Source organism: Ornithorhynchus anatinus, chromosome 1, assembly GCF_004115215.2.
Source record: "Ornithorhynchus anatinus isolate Pmale09 chromosome 1, mOrnAna1.pri.v4, whole genome shotgun sequence".
Classification (NCBI taxonomy): Eukaryota; Metazoa; Chordata; class Mammalia; order Monotremata; family Ornithorhynchidae; genus Ornithorhynchus; species Ornithorhynchus anatinus.
In genome coordinates this window covers 2,947,617-2,965,320 of record NC_041728.1, presented here as the reverse complement: position 1 = coordinate 2,965,320, position 17,704 = coordinate 2,947,617, and the positions used below count along the sequence as shown (strand labels likewise).

At 53.5% G+C, this 17,704-nt stretch overlaps 1 protein-coding gene across 3 annotated transcripts in view; it reads left to right on the top strand.

Annotated features, from left to right (window-relative positions):
• BRF1 (BRF1 RNA polymerase III transcription initiation factor subunit) overlaps positions 1–17,704 on the top strand; it is a 160,391-nt gene that overhangs the window by 18,836 nt on the left and 123,851 nt on the right. For 2 of the 3 annotated variants that reach the window (XM_029058868.1, XM_029058871.2), the window contains exon 2: positions 10,426–10,506. In XM_029058868.1, coding sequence (XP_028914701.1) covers positions 10,426–10,506 — 81 coding nt within the window. Of the gene's footprint in view, positions 1–10,425; positions 10,507–15,105; positions 15,194–17,704 lie in introns of those variants that run through there. The other variant, XM_029058869.2, reaches the window with a different exon arrangement.

The window sequence follows — 17,704 nt, the reverse complement described above, 5'->3', positions numbered from 1 at the left end:
ATTGGATCTGTTAAGGGCTTATAGTGTGTGTCAAGCACCGTACTAAGCGCCGGGGTAGAATCAGGATATTCGGGTCGCACGGGGGCTCACGGTCTAAGAAAGAGGACGGACGGGAATCGAACGCCCGCTTTACAGATGACCAAACCGAGGCCCCGAGAACTTCAGTGACCTGCCTCACGGCAGACGGTCGGGGGGACGGAGGTGGGATTCATTCATTCGTTCAGTTGTATTTATTGAGCGCTTCCTGTGTGCAGAGCACCGTACTCAGTGCAGTGTAGAAATAGACACGTTTCCTGCCCACCAGGAGCTGACGGTCTCCGAACCCAGGTCCTCCGACGACTCGTCTTGTCAACGCTGCGAGCCGCCCGCCGCGACCGGCGTGGCTGTGAAGGAAGGAAAGGTGGGGAGGGGGGAAAAGAGGGAGAGGGGCACCTGTTAAGCGCTTCCTATGTGCCAAGCACCGTTCTGAGCGCCGGGGGAGATACGGGGTCGTCATGTTGTCCCCCGTGGGGCTCCGCGTCTCCATCCCCGTTTTCCAGGTGAGGCCACCGAGGCGCGGAGAGGTGAAGCGGCGCGCCCGAGGTCACCCGGCAGAGAAGTAGCGGGGCCCGGTTTAGAACCCGCGACCTCCGACTCCCCGGCCCGAGCTCTTTCCGCCGAGCCACGTAGCTTCCGTAGCGATGTAGCGAGAGAAGCGGCCTGGCTCGGCGGAAAGAGCCCGGGCCGGGGAGTCAGAGGTCATGGGTTCGAATCCCGGCCCTGCCACTTGGCAGCTGGGTGACTGTGGACAAGTCACTTCGCTTCTCCGTGCCTCGGTTCCTTCATCTGGAAAATGGGGATGAAGACCGCGAGCCTCACGTGGGACAGCCCGATGACCCCGTGTCCACCCCAGCGCTTAGAACAGTGCTCTGCCCGTAGTAAGCGCTTAACAGATACCAACATTAGTATTATTATGTTCGGGCGGCGGAGCCGATCGATCTTTTGATCGATGGGGGACTCGGTTTCTCTATTTCTTTTGATCTCCACTAGGGAGCAGCCGTGCCTCGGTGCTCCCTGCACCTCCTCTCTCGGCCTGCCGGCCTTAGCAATCAATCAGCCGCCACCAAGGTTTGGTCGAGTAATAATCGTGATATCTGTTAAGCGCCTACTGTGTTCATTCATTCGGTAATAGTTATTGAGCGCTTACTATGTGCAGAGCACCGTACTAAGCGCTTGGAATGGACAGTTCGGCAACAGATAGAGATCATCCCCGCCCAGCGGCGGGCTCACGGTCTAAACGGGGGAGGCAGACGGCAAAGCAGGACAGAACGAGACAAGACAACCTCAACAAGATAAATGGAATCGTGGAGAGATGCACCTCGTTGATCAAATAAATAGAGTAATAGATAATGTATACAAATAAGCACAGAGCTGAGGGGAAGGGGGAGGAGCAGAGGGAAAGGGGGGGGGCTCAGGGTGGGAAGGCCTCCCGGAGGAGGTGAGATCTCAGTAGGGCTTTGAAGAGGGGAAGAGAGTTAGTTTGGCGGAGGTGGGGAGGGAGGCCGTTCCGGGACGGCGCGGGGGGGGGGGGGGGCGTGGGCCGGGGGTCGACGGCGGGACGGGCGGGAACGGGGGACGGCGGGGAGGTGGGCGGGGGCGGAGGAGCGGAGCGTGCGGGCTGGGCTGGAGAAGGGGAGAAGGGAAGGGAGGTAGGAGGGGGCGAGGGGATGGACGGCTCCCAAGCCAAGAGGGAGGAGTTTATGTTTCGGGCGGCGGTCGATGGGCAACCGCTGGAGGTTTTTGAGGAGGAGCGACGGGCCCAGAGCCTTTCTGCAGGAAGACGATCCGGGCAGCGGAATGAAGAATAGACTGGAGTGGGGAGAGACGGGAGAGGAAGGGAGATCCGAGAGAAGGCTGACACGGTAATCCAGCCGGGATATTATGCGCCCAGCACCGTTCTGAGCGCTGGGGGTGGGGGGATACACGGTGATCAGGTTGTCCCCCGTGGGTCTCACTCTTAATCCCCGTTTTACAGGTGAGGTAACCGAGGCGCGGAGAAGGGAAGTGATTTGTCCCAAGTCACACAGCTGACAGGCGGTGGAGCCGGGATTGGAAGCCGTGACCTCTTGACTCCCAAGCCCGGGCTCTTTCCACTGAGCCACACCGCTTATAATAATAATAATAATTATGGTATTTGTTAAGCGCTTTACTGTGTGCCAAGCCCCGGTCGAAGAAAGGCCGGCTCCTGCTGATCACTTTTAAAAGGCCGGTTCTTATCTCTGGTGGGTTCTGGAAGAATTCCCCAGAAGCAGCACGGCTTAGTGAATAGAGCCCAGGCCTGGGAATCAGAAGGACCTGGGTTCTAATCCCAGCTCCGCCACTTGTCTGCTCGTTGGATTTGGGCAAGTCGCTTAACCTCTCTGGGCGTCAGTTACCCCTGGAAAATGGGGATTAGGATTGAGAACCCTGTGCGGGATATGGTCCGTGTCCAAGTCGATTAGCTTGTGTCTACCTCCGTTCTCGGTTCAGTGCCTGGCACGTAGTAAGTGTTTAAAAAATTTAAAAAAAAATTAATCTGTAGCCTGCATAGCGTTTAGGTGGGGGCATTGACAGAAAGTAGTTCCATCAGTGGTCCCTATCAAGTGTTTTTTTATTATTAGTAGTATTGTATTCGTTAAACGCTTATTGTGTGCCGGGCGTTGTTCTAAGCGCTGGGGTGGATCCAAGCAAATGGGGTTGGACACAGTCCCTGTCCCACGTGGGACTCACAGTCTCCATCCCTATTTTACAGATGAGGTGATTGAGGTACAGAGAAGTAAAGCGACTTCCCCCAGGTCACACGGCAGACAAGTGGCGGAGCCGGGATTAGAACCCATGACCTCCCGACTCCCAGGCCCGGGTTCTGTCCGCTCCGCCAGAAGCGTGCGGAACGCTGTACTGAGTGCTTAGGAAGGTACAGTAGAGTGGGTAGACAGGTTCCCTGTCCACAAGGGGCTTCCAGTCTGGAGACTTCCAGTCACACTCATTCCTGTGATTTAGTCTCAAGTGTGAGAGGATGCAGTCGGCAGGGAAGGTGGCGAGTAGCGAGAACCTGTGTGATGCAGAGAGCCCACGCCTCTTCTTCGCGTCACGCCGAATTTAACGGACTGCGACGTAGAAAGGTGCCGGTAGGTCAGGGAAGCTAAATAACAGGAAACCGTTTTGACTTTGAGTTTCCTTCAGTTAGGCATTTTGGAGTCCTTATTACGGGAGGAAGATGGAAGGAGTGCGGCGATATTTGGTCTGACTGGCTTTTGGGAATCACTTACTGAAACACATTGGTTTTGATTTGCAGCCCACATCATTCTGTAATTACCGAGCGCGTAGATTTAGACGGACTCAAGATACAGTCTGCCGTTAGAGGGGCGAGGTGCGCAGGCTGGGACGTGGTAGGAAATCAGCGAGGGGAGGAGGAGGGGGCGAGTCGATCGGGTGTTTTAAAGTTGAACGTAAGGAGTTTCTGCTGTGGGGGTGACTCCCCGGAGGTTTTTGAGGAGCGGGGAGGTATCGGCCGACTGTTTTTGGAAAACAGATGATCCGGGCAGCAGAGTGAAGTATGGACTGGAGTAGGAAGAGACAGGAGGCAGGGAGTTCAGCAAGGAGGCTGCTGCAGTAATCAAGCGTTTAGAACAGTGCTTGGCACATAGTAAGCACTTAACAAAAGCCCTCTTTATTATTATTATTATTATTATCAAGGCAGGATGGGATAAGTTCTTGGCTTATCGTGGTGATAGTTTGGATGGACAGGAAAGGGTAGATTTTAGTGATGTTTTGAAGGTAGAACCAACAGGATTTAGTGACATCAAATATGTGGGTCGAGAAGAGTCGAGGACAACGCCCGGGTTACGCGCCTGTGAGACGGGGAATAGGATGTGCCGCAGCGAGGGGAAGATCGGGGGAGGACAGGGTTTGGGTGGGAAGATGAGGGCTGCTTTGGACATGTTGACTCTGCGGTGTCGGCCGGATATCCAAGAAGAGGCGTCCCGAAGGCGGGATGAGAGGCGGGACTGCCGAGGAAAGAAATCAGGGCGGGAGAGGTAGAATTGGGAATCGCCCGCATAGAAATGGTAGCTGAAGGCCCGGGAGCGATTGAGTTCTCCAAGAGAGTGGGGATAAATGGCGAGTAGAAGGGGACCCAGAAACGAACCTTGAGGGACCCCCACAGTTAGGGGGTGGGAGGCGGAGGAGGAGCCCGCGAAGGAGACTGAGAAGGAACGGCCAGAGAGATAAGAGGAGAACCCGGAGAGGACCGTGTCAGCCAAGCCGAGGTGGGATTCGTGTTTCCGGGAGAAGGGGCGGTCGACGGGGTCGAAGGCAGCTGAGAGGTCGAGGAGGATTAAGAGGGAGTAGAGGCCTTTGGATTTGGCAAGAAGGAGATCATTAGTGACCTCTGAGAGGGCGGTTTCTGTGGAGCGAAGGGGGCGGAAGCCAGATTGGAGCCAGAACTGGAGGAGGGGAAGTGGAGGCAGCAGGTGTAAGCAACTCTCTCAAGGAGTTTGAAGAGGAATGGTAGGAAGGAGATGGGGCCATAACTGGAGGGAGCCGTGGGGCCGAGGGGGTTTTTTTATGGGTAGGGGAGACATGAGCAAGTTCGAAAGCGGTGGGGAAGAAGCCACTGGAGAGCGATCGGTTGAAGACGGCGGTCGGGACGGGTAGGCGGGAGGGGGCAAGCGATTTGATAAGGGGTGACGGGATGGGTTGGGAGATACAGGTAGGGGATGGGTTTTGAAGGGGAAACGGGAGATCTCTTGAGGAAAGACGGGAGAGTCGGAGAGGAGGCAGGAGGAGGGGAGGACTAGAAAGGAGCAGGGGGAGATTTTCTCAGTGAAGTGTGTGGCCAAAGCATTAAGGGCAAGAGATGGAGTGGGTGGGTGTGGGGGGGAGAGGAGCAGGGAATTTGAAGAGTGAGTTAAATGTCTGAAACCACCGGCAAGGGCAATGGACACGGGAGTCAATGAGGAAAGAGAAACAATCGAAGAAGAAGCAGGAGAAGGGAAGGACGAGAAAGGAGCAGGGGGAGATTTTTGAGAGGTCAGGCCTGATGGATTCCATTTTCACAATAAAGCGCGTGGCCAGAACATTAAGGGCAAGAGATGGAGTGGCTGGGTGTCGGGGGGGAGAGGGGCGGGGGGTTGGAGGAGTGAGTTAAATGTCTGAAACCACCCGCAAGGGCAAGGGGCATGGGAGTCTATGAGGAAAGGGAAAGAACGTCGCTCTCTTGAGTTCTTAATCCTCACCAGAAGCTCTGTCTTCAAGAGCATCATTGTCTGGCTCCTCTGAGGACCGTTGGAATCTCTTCTCCGTTAGCCGTATCCTGTTCGGTGTCTACCCAACCCTCTTGGTCCAGCACGGAAAGAGGCCGAATGATTTCAGGCTACGGTTTCATCTTTAAGTCGAACTCCCTGCCGGGCTTTGCGTAGCTTTTTCAAGGGGCAGACGAGGAAGGGGTGTGTTGGAAGCAAAGTGGTACATCAGCCTTTCATCAGCTAGAAGCCACCGAAACGATTGAGACCGAATAATGACTTTGAAGGCTGGAGTGGTTTTTTTGTGTTTTGAATTTTCGCGTAGAAGTAGAGGGCTCCTTTGGCTTTCCAGATAGGCCGGTCCTCACTTAGTAGTTGCGAGAGCAAAGGAGGTAATCCCGACTGGATTTCAAAAGCAGAGGCCCCTTTTTCCAGGGTGGCCCTTCAGTTTTGGGGGGGGAATCACAGTAGTGTTTCATTAGAGAAGCAGCGTGGCTCAGTGGAAAGAGCCCGGGCTTGAGAGTCAGAGGGCGTGGGTTTTAATTAGAAGTCACTTCACTTCTCTGAGCCCCAATTCCCTCATCTGTAAAATGGGGATGAAGACTGTGAGCCCCACGTGGGACAACCTGATCACTTGTATCTCCCCAGCGCTCAGAACCGTGCTTTGCCCATAGTAAGCGCTGAACATATACCGTCGTTATTACTAAGGCCATACAACCTGGCCCGGCCTGGAATTCCCGCCCTCTTCGTGTCCGACGGGCAACACGCTCCCCACCCTCAGAACCGTATTAAAAGCCCATCTCCTCCGAGAGGCCTTCCCCGTCTACGCCCTCATTTCCTCTTTTCCCGCTCTTCTGCGTCGCCCTTACACCTCGGTCAGTCATCTCTCTCGAGCGCTCACTGTGTGCAGAGCACTGTAACTGAGCGCTTGGGAGAGTACGGTATGACGGAGTCGGTAGCCACCTTCCCTTCCTGCAGCGAGCGTGCAGTCTACTTGGATTTGCTGTCTTCATTCAGCCCCACAGCACTTATATACACATTCGTAATTTATTTATATTAATGTCTGTCTCCCCCTGTAGACTTTAAGCTTCCCGTGGGCGGGGAGTGTGGCCGCCAACTCTGTCGTACTCTCCCAAGTGCTTAGTGCAGTGCTCGGCATCCAGTAAGCGCTCAGTAAACGCGATTGCTTGACTGACCCCCGTTGCCTGATGTCCTTGTCCGAGAGAGAAAAGTAAGCGGACCGTGTGAGTTGACGAGTCTCTGGCTCTGACAGAAGTCTTCAGCTCCCAAATGCGGTTAATGCAGAAGCTTAAGGTCCCCGGAATGTTTTGAGGCAGCGTAGCTCAGTGGAAAGAGCCCAGGCTTAGGAGTCAGAGGTCATGGGTTCGAATGCCGGCTCCGCCACTTGTCAGCTGTGTGCCTTTGGGCGAGTCACTTCACTTCTCACGCCTCAGTAACCTCATCTGTAAAAATGGGGATGAAGACTGTGAGCCTCGCGCGGGACAACCCGATTACCCTGTGTCTACCCCAGTGCTCAGAACGGTGCTCTGCACATAGTAATCGCTTAACAAATACCAACATTTATTATTATTATGAGTTAATCAGGTAGCGAGAAGCAACTTGGGGGAGTGGATAGAGCACGGGTCAGAAGGGTTCTAATCCCGGCTCTGCCACTTGTCTGCCGTGTGACACTGGGCGAGTCACTTCACTTCTCTGGGCCTCGGTTCCCTCATCCGTAAAATGGGGATTGAGACCGCGAGCCTCACGTGGGACAGGGACTGTGTCCAACCCGATTGGCTTGTAGCCACCCCAGCACTTCGTACTGTGCTTGGCACATAGTAAGCACTTAAGTATCGTAATGGTGATTATTATTATTTATTGAGCACTTATTGTGTGCAGAGCACTGTACTCCGTGCTTGGGAGAGTACAGTATAACAATAAACGGACACATTCCCTGTCCACAAAGAGTAGGGAGGAGACAGACACGAACAGAAATAAATAAACGACAGTGATGTAGGAGAGGGCCGTGGGGCCGGGAGGGAGGCGGGGAGGTGAGTTGTCCCAGATGAGCATTTGCCGAAAGGCCCCGGGGCGTCTCGGAGAGACAGTGTGGCCTTGTGGCTGGAGCCCGGGCCTGGGTTCTGATCCCGGCTCCGCCACTTGTCTGCTGCGTGACCTTGGGCGAGACGGTTCGCTTCATCTGTAAAATGGGACTCGAGGCTTTAAGCCCCGTGTGGGACGGGGACCGTGTCCGACCCATTTTGCCTGTAGCCATCCCGGCGCTCGGTACAGTGTGCTTGGCACATAGTAAGCACTCGACAAATAGTGCAGTTATTATTTACCTGGAGCCGCACACGCCTCTCTGGTGCCTGGCAGTGGTATCTCAAATGGGGGGCGTTGGAGCTGTGGACACCTTCGGCTTAGCCTCGAGAGACGGGGGCCATCTCTCATTTCCACCTGTGTTGTTCCCTCCCAGTCATTCCCCGCCCGAGCAAATGAGAAGCAGTGTGGCCGAGTGGAGAGTGGATGGTGTTTTTCGAGTTGCAGATCACTCTCCAAGTGTTCGGGAGAGTACGGCCTAACCAAGTTGGTGGACATTCATTCATTCAGTAGTACCGAGCGTTTACCGTGTGCCGAGCATTGTACTCGGCGCTCGGGAGAGTACAAGAGAACAGTAAAGAGCCACAGTCCCGGCCCACAGCGAGCTTACCGTCTCGTTGCCTCCGAGGAGCTGACGGTCTAGCGGGTGGGTGTACAGTCTCCCAGTGCTTAGAACGGGGCTGTGCCTAGAGTAAATGCCTAATGACTACTATTGTCCTGGAACGGCCTCCCTCCTCACCGTCGCCAAACTAACCCCCTTCCCCTCTTCAGAGCCCTACCGAGAGCTCACCTCCTCCGGGAGGCCTTCCCACGCTGAGCTTCGCCTCTTCCCCCCCCGCTCCCTCTCTGCTCCCCCTTCGTCTCCCCTCAGCTAAGCCCCCTTCCCCCCCCCCTTTCCCTCTGCTCCTCCCCCTCTCCATTCCCCTCAGCGCTGTGCTCATTTGTAGATATTTTTATTACCCTATTTATTTTGTTAATGAGGTGTCCATCCCCTTGATTCTATTTATTGCTATTGTCTTTGTCTGTCTCCCCCCATTAGACTGAGCCGTCACTGGGCGGGGACCGTCTCTATCTGTTGCCGAATTGTACATTCCAAGCGCTTAGTACAGTGCTGTGCACATAGTAAGCGCTCAATAAATACTATCGAACGACTACTTGGTTGTGGAGGTGGACATCACAGGGGGCTGATTTCCTCCTTTAATTCGGTGCTCAGAACAGTGCTTGGCACATAGCAAGCGCTTAACAGATGCCGTCATTAGTAGAGAAGCAGCGTGGCTCGGTGGAAAGAGCCCGGGCTTGGGAGTCCGAGGTCACGGGTTCGAATCCCGGCTCTGCCACTTGTCAGCCGCGGGACCGGGCGCGAGTCACTTCACTTCTCTGGGCCTCAGTTCCCTCATCTGTAAAATGGGGATTAAGACTGTGAGCCTCAGGTGGGACGACCTGATGACCCTATATCTACCTCAGCCCTTAGAACAGTGCTCCGCACATAGTAAGCGCTTAACAAATACCAACACTATTAATTCAGCCGTTATTTCTGGAAAGGCGGCTGCTCTTAGGCCCGGGACCCACCGTACCCTCGGCTTTCCTCAGAACCCCAAGGGGTCGGGGTTTGTCGGGGGTCAGGCAGGGGAGGAGGACCCCCACCTAAGGCTTCCCTCCTAGAGGGCAGGGACCATGTCTTATTTGGTGGGTCGTGTGGGGTGCCACACAAATTCATTCATTCAGTAGTATTTATTGAGCGCTTACTATGTGCAGAGCACTGTACTAAGTGCTTGGAATGGACAGTTCGGCAACAGAGAGTGACAGTCCCTGCCCGATGACGGACTCACGGTCTAATCGCGGGAGACAGAGGGACAGAAACGAGACAACCGAGTCAGGATAAATGGAATCAAGGGGATGGACACCTCATTAACAAAATAAATAGGGTAATAAAAATATCTACAAATGAGCCCGGTGCTGAGGGGAGGGGAAGGGAGAGGGCGAGGAGCGGAGGGAATGAAGTGTGCTCCCCAAGACACAACCCGGCCTGTTTGTTCGCTGCCGACGTCTTAACTGGGCGCCTTTGTGCGACTTTCAAATCATTTCATCCCGAGGTGATTGGCAAAGCTCAACGAAAATGCCAAAATCCAAGTTGCCAAAATCCACAAATTAATACCTCCACTAAGCAGCGTGGCTCAGTGGAAAGAGCCCGGGCTTGGGGGTCGGAGGTCATGGGTTCTAATCCCGACCCCGCCACTTGTCAGCAGTATGACTTTGGGCAAGGCACTTAACTTCTCTGTGCCTCGGTTACCTCATCTGAAAAATGGGGATCAAGACTGCGAGCTCCACGTGGGACAACCTGATTCCCTTGTACCCCCCCCCCCCCCCCCCCGCAGCGCCGAGACCAGTGCTTGGCACATAATAAGCGCTTAAATACCATTATTATTATTCAAAACCCTATTGAAGGGACATCGCCTCCAGAAGCCTTCCCTGACCAAGTCCTCCTCTCCTCCCACTCCCTTCTGCACCCCTCTTACTTGCTCCTTCATTCATCCTCCCTCCCATCCCCACAGATATGTATCTGGATATGTCTGTAATTTATTTATATTAATGCCTGTCTCCTCCTCTAGACTGTGAGCTTGTTGTGGGCAGGGAATGTGTCTGCTTGTTATATTGTACTCTCCCAAGCACTTGGTACGGTGCTTTGCACACCGTAAGCGCTCAATAAATACGAATGAATGAATCAGTAGTGTCCAGAGGACCCCCCCCCCCCACCCCCAACCAGCGCATATTCATAAAAACCCAAAACAACCCAGAATCGGATCTCAATTAGATTGCGGCCACGTTGGTTCAAAGTCCTCTTCTCCGTCGCACACCCCTCCGCCTCCAGGCCCGGAAATCGGGGAAGTCTTGACTTTTTGGCCACGCTTTCGGTCCACCTTGGTCCCCCAGCTGCCCGCACGGAGGGGAGCTGAGGAACCGGTTTTTGCCCCAAGAGATCTTGTGGGGTTGGTTTCGGGCCCCTCTGGCGAAGAACGCAATTAAAGGGCCGAAATGACCTCGTCTTCATTTTGTATCTCTCTAGGCGCGGGCAAGACACCGTCCCTCGGCGGAGGTTTCCATGTAAACCTGGGAAAGGAATCGCGAGCACAGACACTACAGAATGGTAGGAGACCCTCGTATGGACTCTTTGCACTTGCCTGTCTGCAGTTATGCCCTCCAGCTTTTTGAAAAACGTCGACGGTCAGCTATTTTTGCAGTGGTATTCGGTAAACGCTTAGCGTATGCCAAGCACCGTACTGACCGCTGGGGTAGGTTAGGACAGTGCTCTGCACACATTAGGCGCTCAGTAAATACGAACGAATGAATATGCTACGACAAATATAGCCGGCGCATCGATTTATGTTGTCGTCAGGGCTCCGCACACCGTAAGCGCCCGGTTGATGCGATCGACTGGAACGTGTCTACCGACTCTGTTGTCTTATACTCTCCCGAGCGCTTAGTACAGTGCTCTAATCGAAGTGAAAGCTCAATAAATACCATCGATTGATATTAATGTCAGCGTCCCCCCTCCCAAACTCATTACGGGCAGGGAACGCGTCTACCAAGCCTGTTGTATTGTACTCTCCCGATCGCTTATTACAGTGCTCTGCACACGGTAAGCGCTCTTTAAATATAATTGATTGGAACGTGTCCGCCAAACGTGTTGTCTTATACTCTCCCAAGCGCTTAGCACAGTGTTCTCTATACGGTAAACTCTCGGTAAATACCACCGATTGCTTTAGGCTCGTCCCTCCGCCAGAGTAGAGAACACGTCTACTCTGGAATAATGTAATAATAATCATATCAGGTTGGACGCTGGCAGCCCGTTGTAGGCAGGGAACGCGTCTGCTCATTTTGTCCAAGCGTTTAGTACAGTGCTCTGTGCATAATAATAATAATAAAGATGGTATTTGTTAAGCACTTATTCAGTGCTAAACACCGGGGTAGATAGAAGGTGATCGGGTTGGACCCAGTCCCTGTCCCACGCGAGGCTCACGGTCGTATTGCACAGTGTCTCAGGCAGTGCTTTTGTCTGAGTGGAGATATGATCGCTTTTGAATTGAGGAGATAATGGAATCGTCAACCTTCGCGTGAAGCAAACGCTCCTCCGTCTTGGCTTCCAAACTGGCCGTCCCCCGGCGCCCTCCTGCCTCCCTCCCTTCTCTCCTTCGGCTGCCCAGCCCGCACGCTCCGCTCCTCTGCCGCCGCTCACCTCCTCACCGTCCCCCGTTCCCGCCCGTCCCGCCCCGTCGTCCCCCCGGCCCCCGTCCTCCCGCCGTCCCGGATCGCCCTCCCTCCTCACCTCCGCCAAACTCACTCTCTTCCCTTCTTCAAAGCCCTACTGAGCGCTCACCTCCTCCAGGAGGCCTCCCCAGACCGAGCCCCCCACCTCCGCCCCTCCTCCCCTCCCCATCGCCCCGACTCCCTCCCTTTGACACCTTTGCAGAGAAGGCTTAGCTGCAGCTCTTTCTCCTTTCTTCGCCCGGCTCTTGTGTCGGGCCGGGACCCTGGGGGGTGACACCTGGGCGAGGCAGAGACGAGGGACAGGTAGCAGTAGCCGCGGATTTAAAAGCCGCGCTCTCGGGTTGGTGGCCTTCGGGGACTCCGGAACCGGGGAGCAACTTGTCAGAGCCGTCTTCTGCCGACGGAGGTGCCAGGCCTTCGACGGCTCGCTCCCTTTGCTCTCCCCCCAGCCCGCCCCACGGCACTCGCGTATATAGGCATATATCATTCCGTCAAGCGCTCAGTACAGTGCTCTGCGCACAGGAAGCGCTCAATAAGTACGATCGAATGGACGGATATCGATGCCTGTTTATTTGTTTTGATGTCTGTCTCTCCCCCCCCCCCCCCCCCAGACTGCGAGCCCGTTGTGGGCAGGGATCGTCTCTCTTTATTTCTGATCTGTACTTTCCCAGCGCTTAGTACAGTGCTCCGTACACAGTAAGCGCTCAATAGATGCGGGTGAATGAATTGAACGAATCAATGCAGAGCGCCGTACTAAGCATTTGGCAGAGCATAATACAGGTCGGTAAACACGTTCCCTGCCTACAGAGACCTCACGGTCCAAAAGGGGAGACAGACAGTCGTGGAAGCAATTTGTAATATACAATTTATCGGAATGGACGTTTAAGAGCCGTGGGGTAGATGCGTGGTCGACATGGAAGGGAGAAGGAGCCGGGGAAAAGAAGAGGCCTCTTGGAGGAGATGGAAGCAGGGAATGCCACTGTTTATTGTTGGGTTGTACTTTCCCAAGTGCTCAGTACAGTACTCCCGGTTAGCGCTCAAGAAATATGATCGAACGAACGAATGTGACCTTGTTAAGACTTTGAAGGTAGAGAAGCGGAATGATCTGGCACGTAAGGAGGGGGAGGGAGTTCCGGGCCGGAAGGAGGATGTGGGAGAAGGGCCCAGTGCGCAAGCTGAGGCTGGACGAGTGCACGTTGCCGGATTGTACATCCCAAGCGCTTAGTACGGTGCCCTGCACGTGGTGAGCTCTCAATAAATATGATTGAACGAATGAAAGAGATCGTGTGGGCCGACTGGTAGGTGGTCAGTGAGGCGGGATGGGAGGGGGCAAGCCGACCGGGTGCCTGAAAGCCGATAGCAGGGAATTTGCGTGTGATCAGTCGTTCGTAGGAGAAGCGGCCCGGCTCAGTGGAAAGAGCCTTAGGCGTCAGAGGTTCGAATCCCCGGCTCTGCCACTTGTCAGCTGTGTGACTGTGGGCAACTCATTTCACTTCTCTGTGCCTCAGTTGCCTCATCTGTAAAATGGGGATTAACTGTGAGCCTCACCTGGGACAACCTGATATTCTCCCAAGCGCTTAACAGATACCAACATTATCATTATTATTATTATTATTTATTGTGAGCTTACCTTGTGCAGAGTATTGTATTAAGCGCTTGGGAGAATACAACAGAGTTGGTAGAGACATCCCACGCCCTCCGGGAGCTTACAGTCAGTCGTTCATTCATCCGGTCGCATTTATTGAGCGCTTACTGTGTGCAGAGCACTGCACTAAGCACTTGGAAAGTACAATTGAGCACCAAATAGGGACAATCCCTACCCAACGGCGGGCTCACAGTCTAAAAGGGGAGAGACAGGCAACAAAACAAGTAGACAGGCTCAATAGCATCGATATAAATATATGGAATTATAGGTATACGCACATCATTAATAAAAGTGAGTCAAATAATAAATATGTACATCTCTACACAAGTCCTGTGGGGCGGGGAGGAGTGAATAAAGGGTGCAAATCTAATTGCGTGGGTGAACCGGAAGGAAGGGGGAGAAATAGAGTCTTTTTATTCTCCTAGGGACAGGTGAGCTCTAACCTCTCAGCCTCTCTCAGAAATTATAAAGAATAATCACTCTCTTCCAAGAGTTGGCCTGGTAGAGCGGCGTGTAGGAAGAATGCTAACCGAAATGATCTTGGACAGATATTAAAATGATTGCCCTGAAACGAATCAGAATTGGGAATTTGAGGACTATCACTTGTGGCATGAATGTAGTCAAAAAGATTGCTGGTCACGTTACGGGATGACCAAAAAATCCGTTCAAAGAAAATCGAAGGCGAAGAAGAAAATGCAGTGAAAGTGAAGAAACTCTGATTCCTCGAAGGGCAGTGAAGCCACGATCAACAGTTCATTCGGTCGTAGTTATTGAGCGCTTACTATGTGCAGAGCACTGTATTAAGCTCTTGGAAAGTACAGTTCGGCCAGAAATAGGGACACTCCCTGCCCACGACGGGCTCACAGTCCCTGAAAGCTTGGTGCTTTAGGTTTTGTTTTTTTCTCCTCTGAATTTCTTGCCGGACAGCTAAGGAATGACTTTCAGCAGAAGTGCAGGCTCACCCTCAAGGATTAAACTTGGTATTTTACCCCAGGTGAAGAAAATCTTGGAGGGGAAGATTAGCCTTGACCCAACTTCATGTGAAAAATCGTTCATAATGAACCCCGGCGGCTTAAAAGATTTCATCTGAGGGCGGTCCATCAACCCGTTATTGTTTAGCTCACAGATTCCTCCCAGTGGACCGGCTAAGATCGCGGGACGTCCCTCCCCACTGAGTCTTTGAATGGCTTGGGAGGTCACCTCACCTATTTGAGCCATGATTGTTCATCTAGAAATAATAATAATAATGATGGTCTTTGTTAAGCTCTTACTATGTGCCCAGCACTGTTCTAAGCATTAGGGTAGATACAAGGTAATCAGATTGTCCCACATGGGCTCACAGTCTTAATCCCCATTTGACAGATGAGGTCACTGAGGCCCAGAGAAGTGAAGTGACTTGCCCAAAGCAAGTGGCGGAGCCGGGATTAGAACCCACAGCCTCTGACTCCCAAGCCTGGCTCTTTCCGCTGAGCCACGCTGCCTCTCTAGAATATGGACAGCACTCCACCTGCTCCCTAGAACTCAAAGGGATTTGGATTTTTATTTCCGCCTTGTAGTCCCAGGGCTGCGATGCGCGATGACACGTTCTCTCCGGAATAAACCCTCCCACCTCTTTTGACTGTGCTACTACTGACTACTCTTAGTTTCAAAATTTTTTTTAAGGTATTTGTTAAGCGCTTACTGTGTGCCAGGCACTGTATGAAGCTCTGGGGTAGATAGAAGCTGATGAGGGTGGACACAGTCCGTGTCCCGCATGGGGCTCACAGACTTAATCCCCATTTTACAGGTGAGGGAACTGAGGCACAGAGAAGTGAATCCCCCCGCAGCCCTACTCATTGCTTATGGCTTCGGGCACCGGCGCCCAAGTACCATAGACGCAGAGACCCATAGAGGACGGCCCTGGAGGATTCTGGAAAAGCAGGTTAATGGAACCCCCGTCTTGTATCTTGGGGACCTTCAAATGGGAATTTAAATGATGATGATGATGATGGTATTTAAGCGCTTACTTTGTGTGAAGCACTGTTCTGATGCGTTAAGGACCCCCCAAAAAAATCAGCCGCAGTATCATGTTTAATATGAAATCCGTGCAGAGACTTTCATCCTACTGAAGAGTGCTTGGAAAGGGGAAGTTTTCTATTTCAGCTTTTCGGTTGATATTTATCGAGTGCTTATTGTGTGCAGAGCACTGTCCTAAGCACTTAGGAGCGTGCAGTAGGACGGAGTTGGTCGACACGTTCCCTGCCCACCATCCCGTCCTTGAGTCAGTACCTCCAAGTGTCTGTCCTTATGAGGAAACAAAGATTAAAAGAAAATTCTCCATTTATCACCATCTACGACGGGACGGCGAGGAGGAGAGGATGAAGACAAATCAGGTTACTACGTTCCCTTAGAAGATGTTTATTTTTATGGGCTCTGGCTGCCGAGGCCGCCCAGAAGAGCGATACCGTTCTGCTGCACCGGGAGCCTTTAAGACGGTTTGCGCTTCCCCGAAGCTCAGCGGGAAGACCGAATAGCGCCAGTCCGGGTTTGAGGATTGGAGAACGTGAGCTTCTGAGCGGGGGGGAAAGTCTCTGAAGCGGAAGGGGCGGTTCCTTGCCCAGATATTTTAAGAGCCGACTGCCTGCCAAGCGTGGTACTGAGCACCGAGGTAGATGGAATCGATCAGTCGGTTGTATTGATTGAGCGCTTACTGGGTGCAGAGCACTGGAGTTAGTGCTTGGGAGAACACTGTATAACAGAGTTGGTACAAGATCATCAGGCTACTGATCGGACAAAATAATCGCGCCCCCCCCCCCCCCCCCCCCGGGGGGGGAAGGAAGAGTGGAACGACGAGAGCCAAGTCCGCAAGTTGGTTCGAAGGAACACGGGAAACGGCCCGGCCCGGTGGAAAGAGGCCAGACCTGGGAGTCAGAAGACCCGGGTTCTGATTCTGGCACTGCCGCTCATCCGCCGGGTGACCTTGGGCGAAGCGCTAAACTTTTCTGGGCCTCGGTTCCCTCACCTGTAAAATGGGGATCAAGACAGTGAGCCCTACGTGGGGACCTGGATTAGGTCCAAGCCGATCCGGTTAGTCCACATTTGTACAGTCACTCATCCTATCCCACCTGGATGACTGCCTCGGCATCCTTTCTGATCTCCCTGCTTCCTGTCTCTCCCCACTTCAGTCCATACTTCTCTCCGCTGCCCGGATTATCTTTCTACAGAAAGGCTCTGGGCACGTCACCCCCCTCCTCAAAGATCCCCAGTGGGTTGCCTGTCAACCTTCGCGTGAAACAGAAACTCCTCCCTAATGGCTTCCAAACCGTCCATCCCCTCGCCCCCTCTTGCCTCACCTCCCTCCTCTCCTTGTCCAGCCCAGCCCGCACGCTCCGCTCCTCTGCCGCCGCTCACCTCCTCCCCGGGCCTCCTCCTCGCCCGTCCCGCCGTCGACCCCCGGCCCACGTCCTACCTGCGGCCCGGAACGCCCTCCCTCCCCACCTCCGCCAAACAATCACACTTCCCCCCCTTCAGAGCCCTCCCGCAAGCTCACCTCCTCCTCCAGGAGGCCTTCCCAGACCAAGCCCCCCTTCTCCTCTGCTCCCTCTCCTCGTCCCATCACCCTGACCGTCTCCCTTCGCTCTGACCCCGCCCCCGCCCCGCAGCATTTGTGTGTATTTATACACATTTATAATTCTATTCATATTTATTAACGATGTGTATATATCTATAATTCTATCTGTGCCGATGCCGTCGATGCCCGTTTACTTGTTTTGATGTCTGTCTCCCCCCTTCTAGACTGTGAGCCCGTTGTGGGCAGGGATTGTCTCCATCTGCTGAATTACGCTTTCCAAGCGCTTAGCACGGTGCACTACTCACAGTAAATGCTCGATACGTAGGAATGAATGAATGATCGTGCTACCCCGGCGTTTAGTACGGTACCTGGCGTATAGTGGGCACTTAACAGATAGCATTAAAAAAAGAAAATCCACATGGAACAAGGTGTCGCATCGAGGCTCCCTCGCCCCTTCCTGTGGGTTACACGGACCCAGCCCGAGCCCGTGCTTCGGAATCTACTTTCCGGCCATGGCTCCTACCTTTCTGTCCTTCGGCGTGCATTTTTTTTTTGTTGTCGTTTGAGTTAAATTGTCTTTATCGAGCGCTTGCTGCCTGCCAGGCACTGTACTAAGGTCTGGGTAGGTACAAGGTAATCAGGTTTTACATAGTCCCGGTCCTGCGAGGCACTCGCAGTCTTAATCCCCATTTTAGAGCCGGGCTACCTGAGGAACAGAGGAATTCATTCATTCAGTAGTATTTATTGAGCGCTTACAATGTGCAGAGCACTGTACTGAGCGCTTGGAATGGACAGATCGGTAACAGATAGAGACAGTCCCTGCCCAACGACGGGCCTCACGGTCTAATCGGACAGGAACGACGGCAATAAGTAGAATCGAGG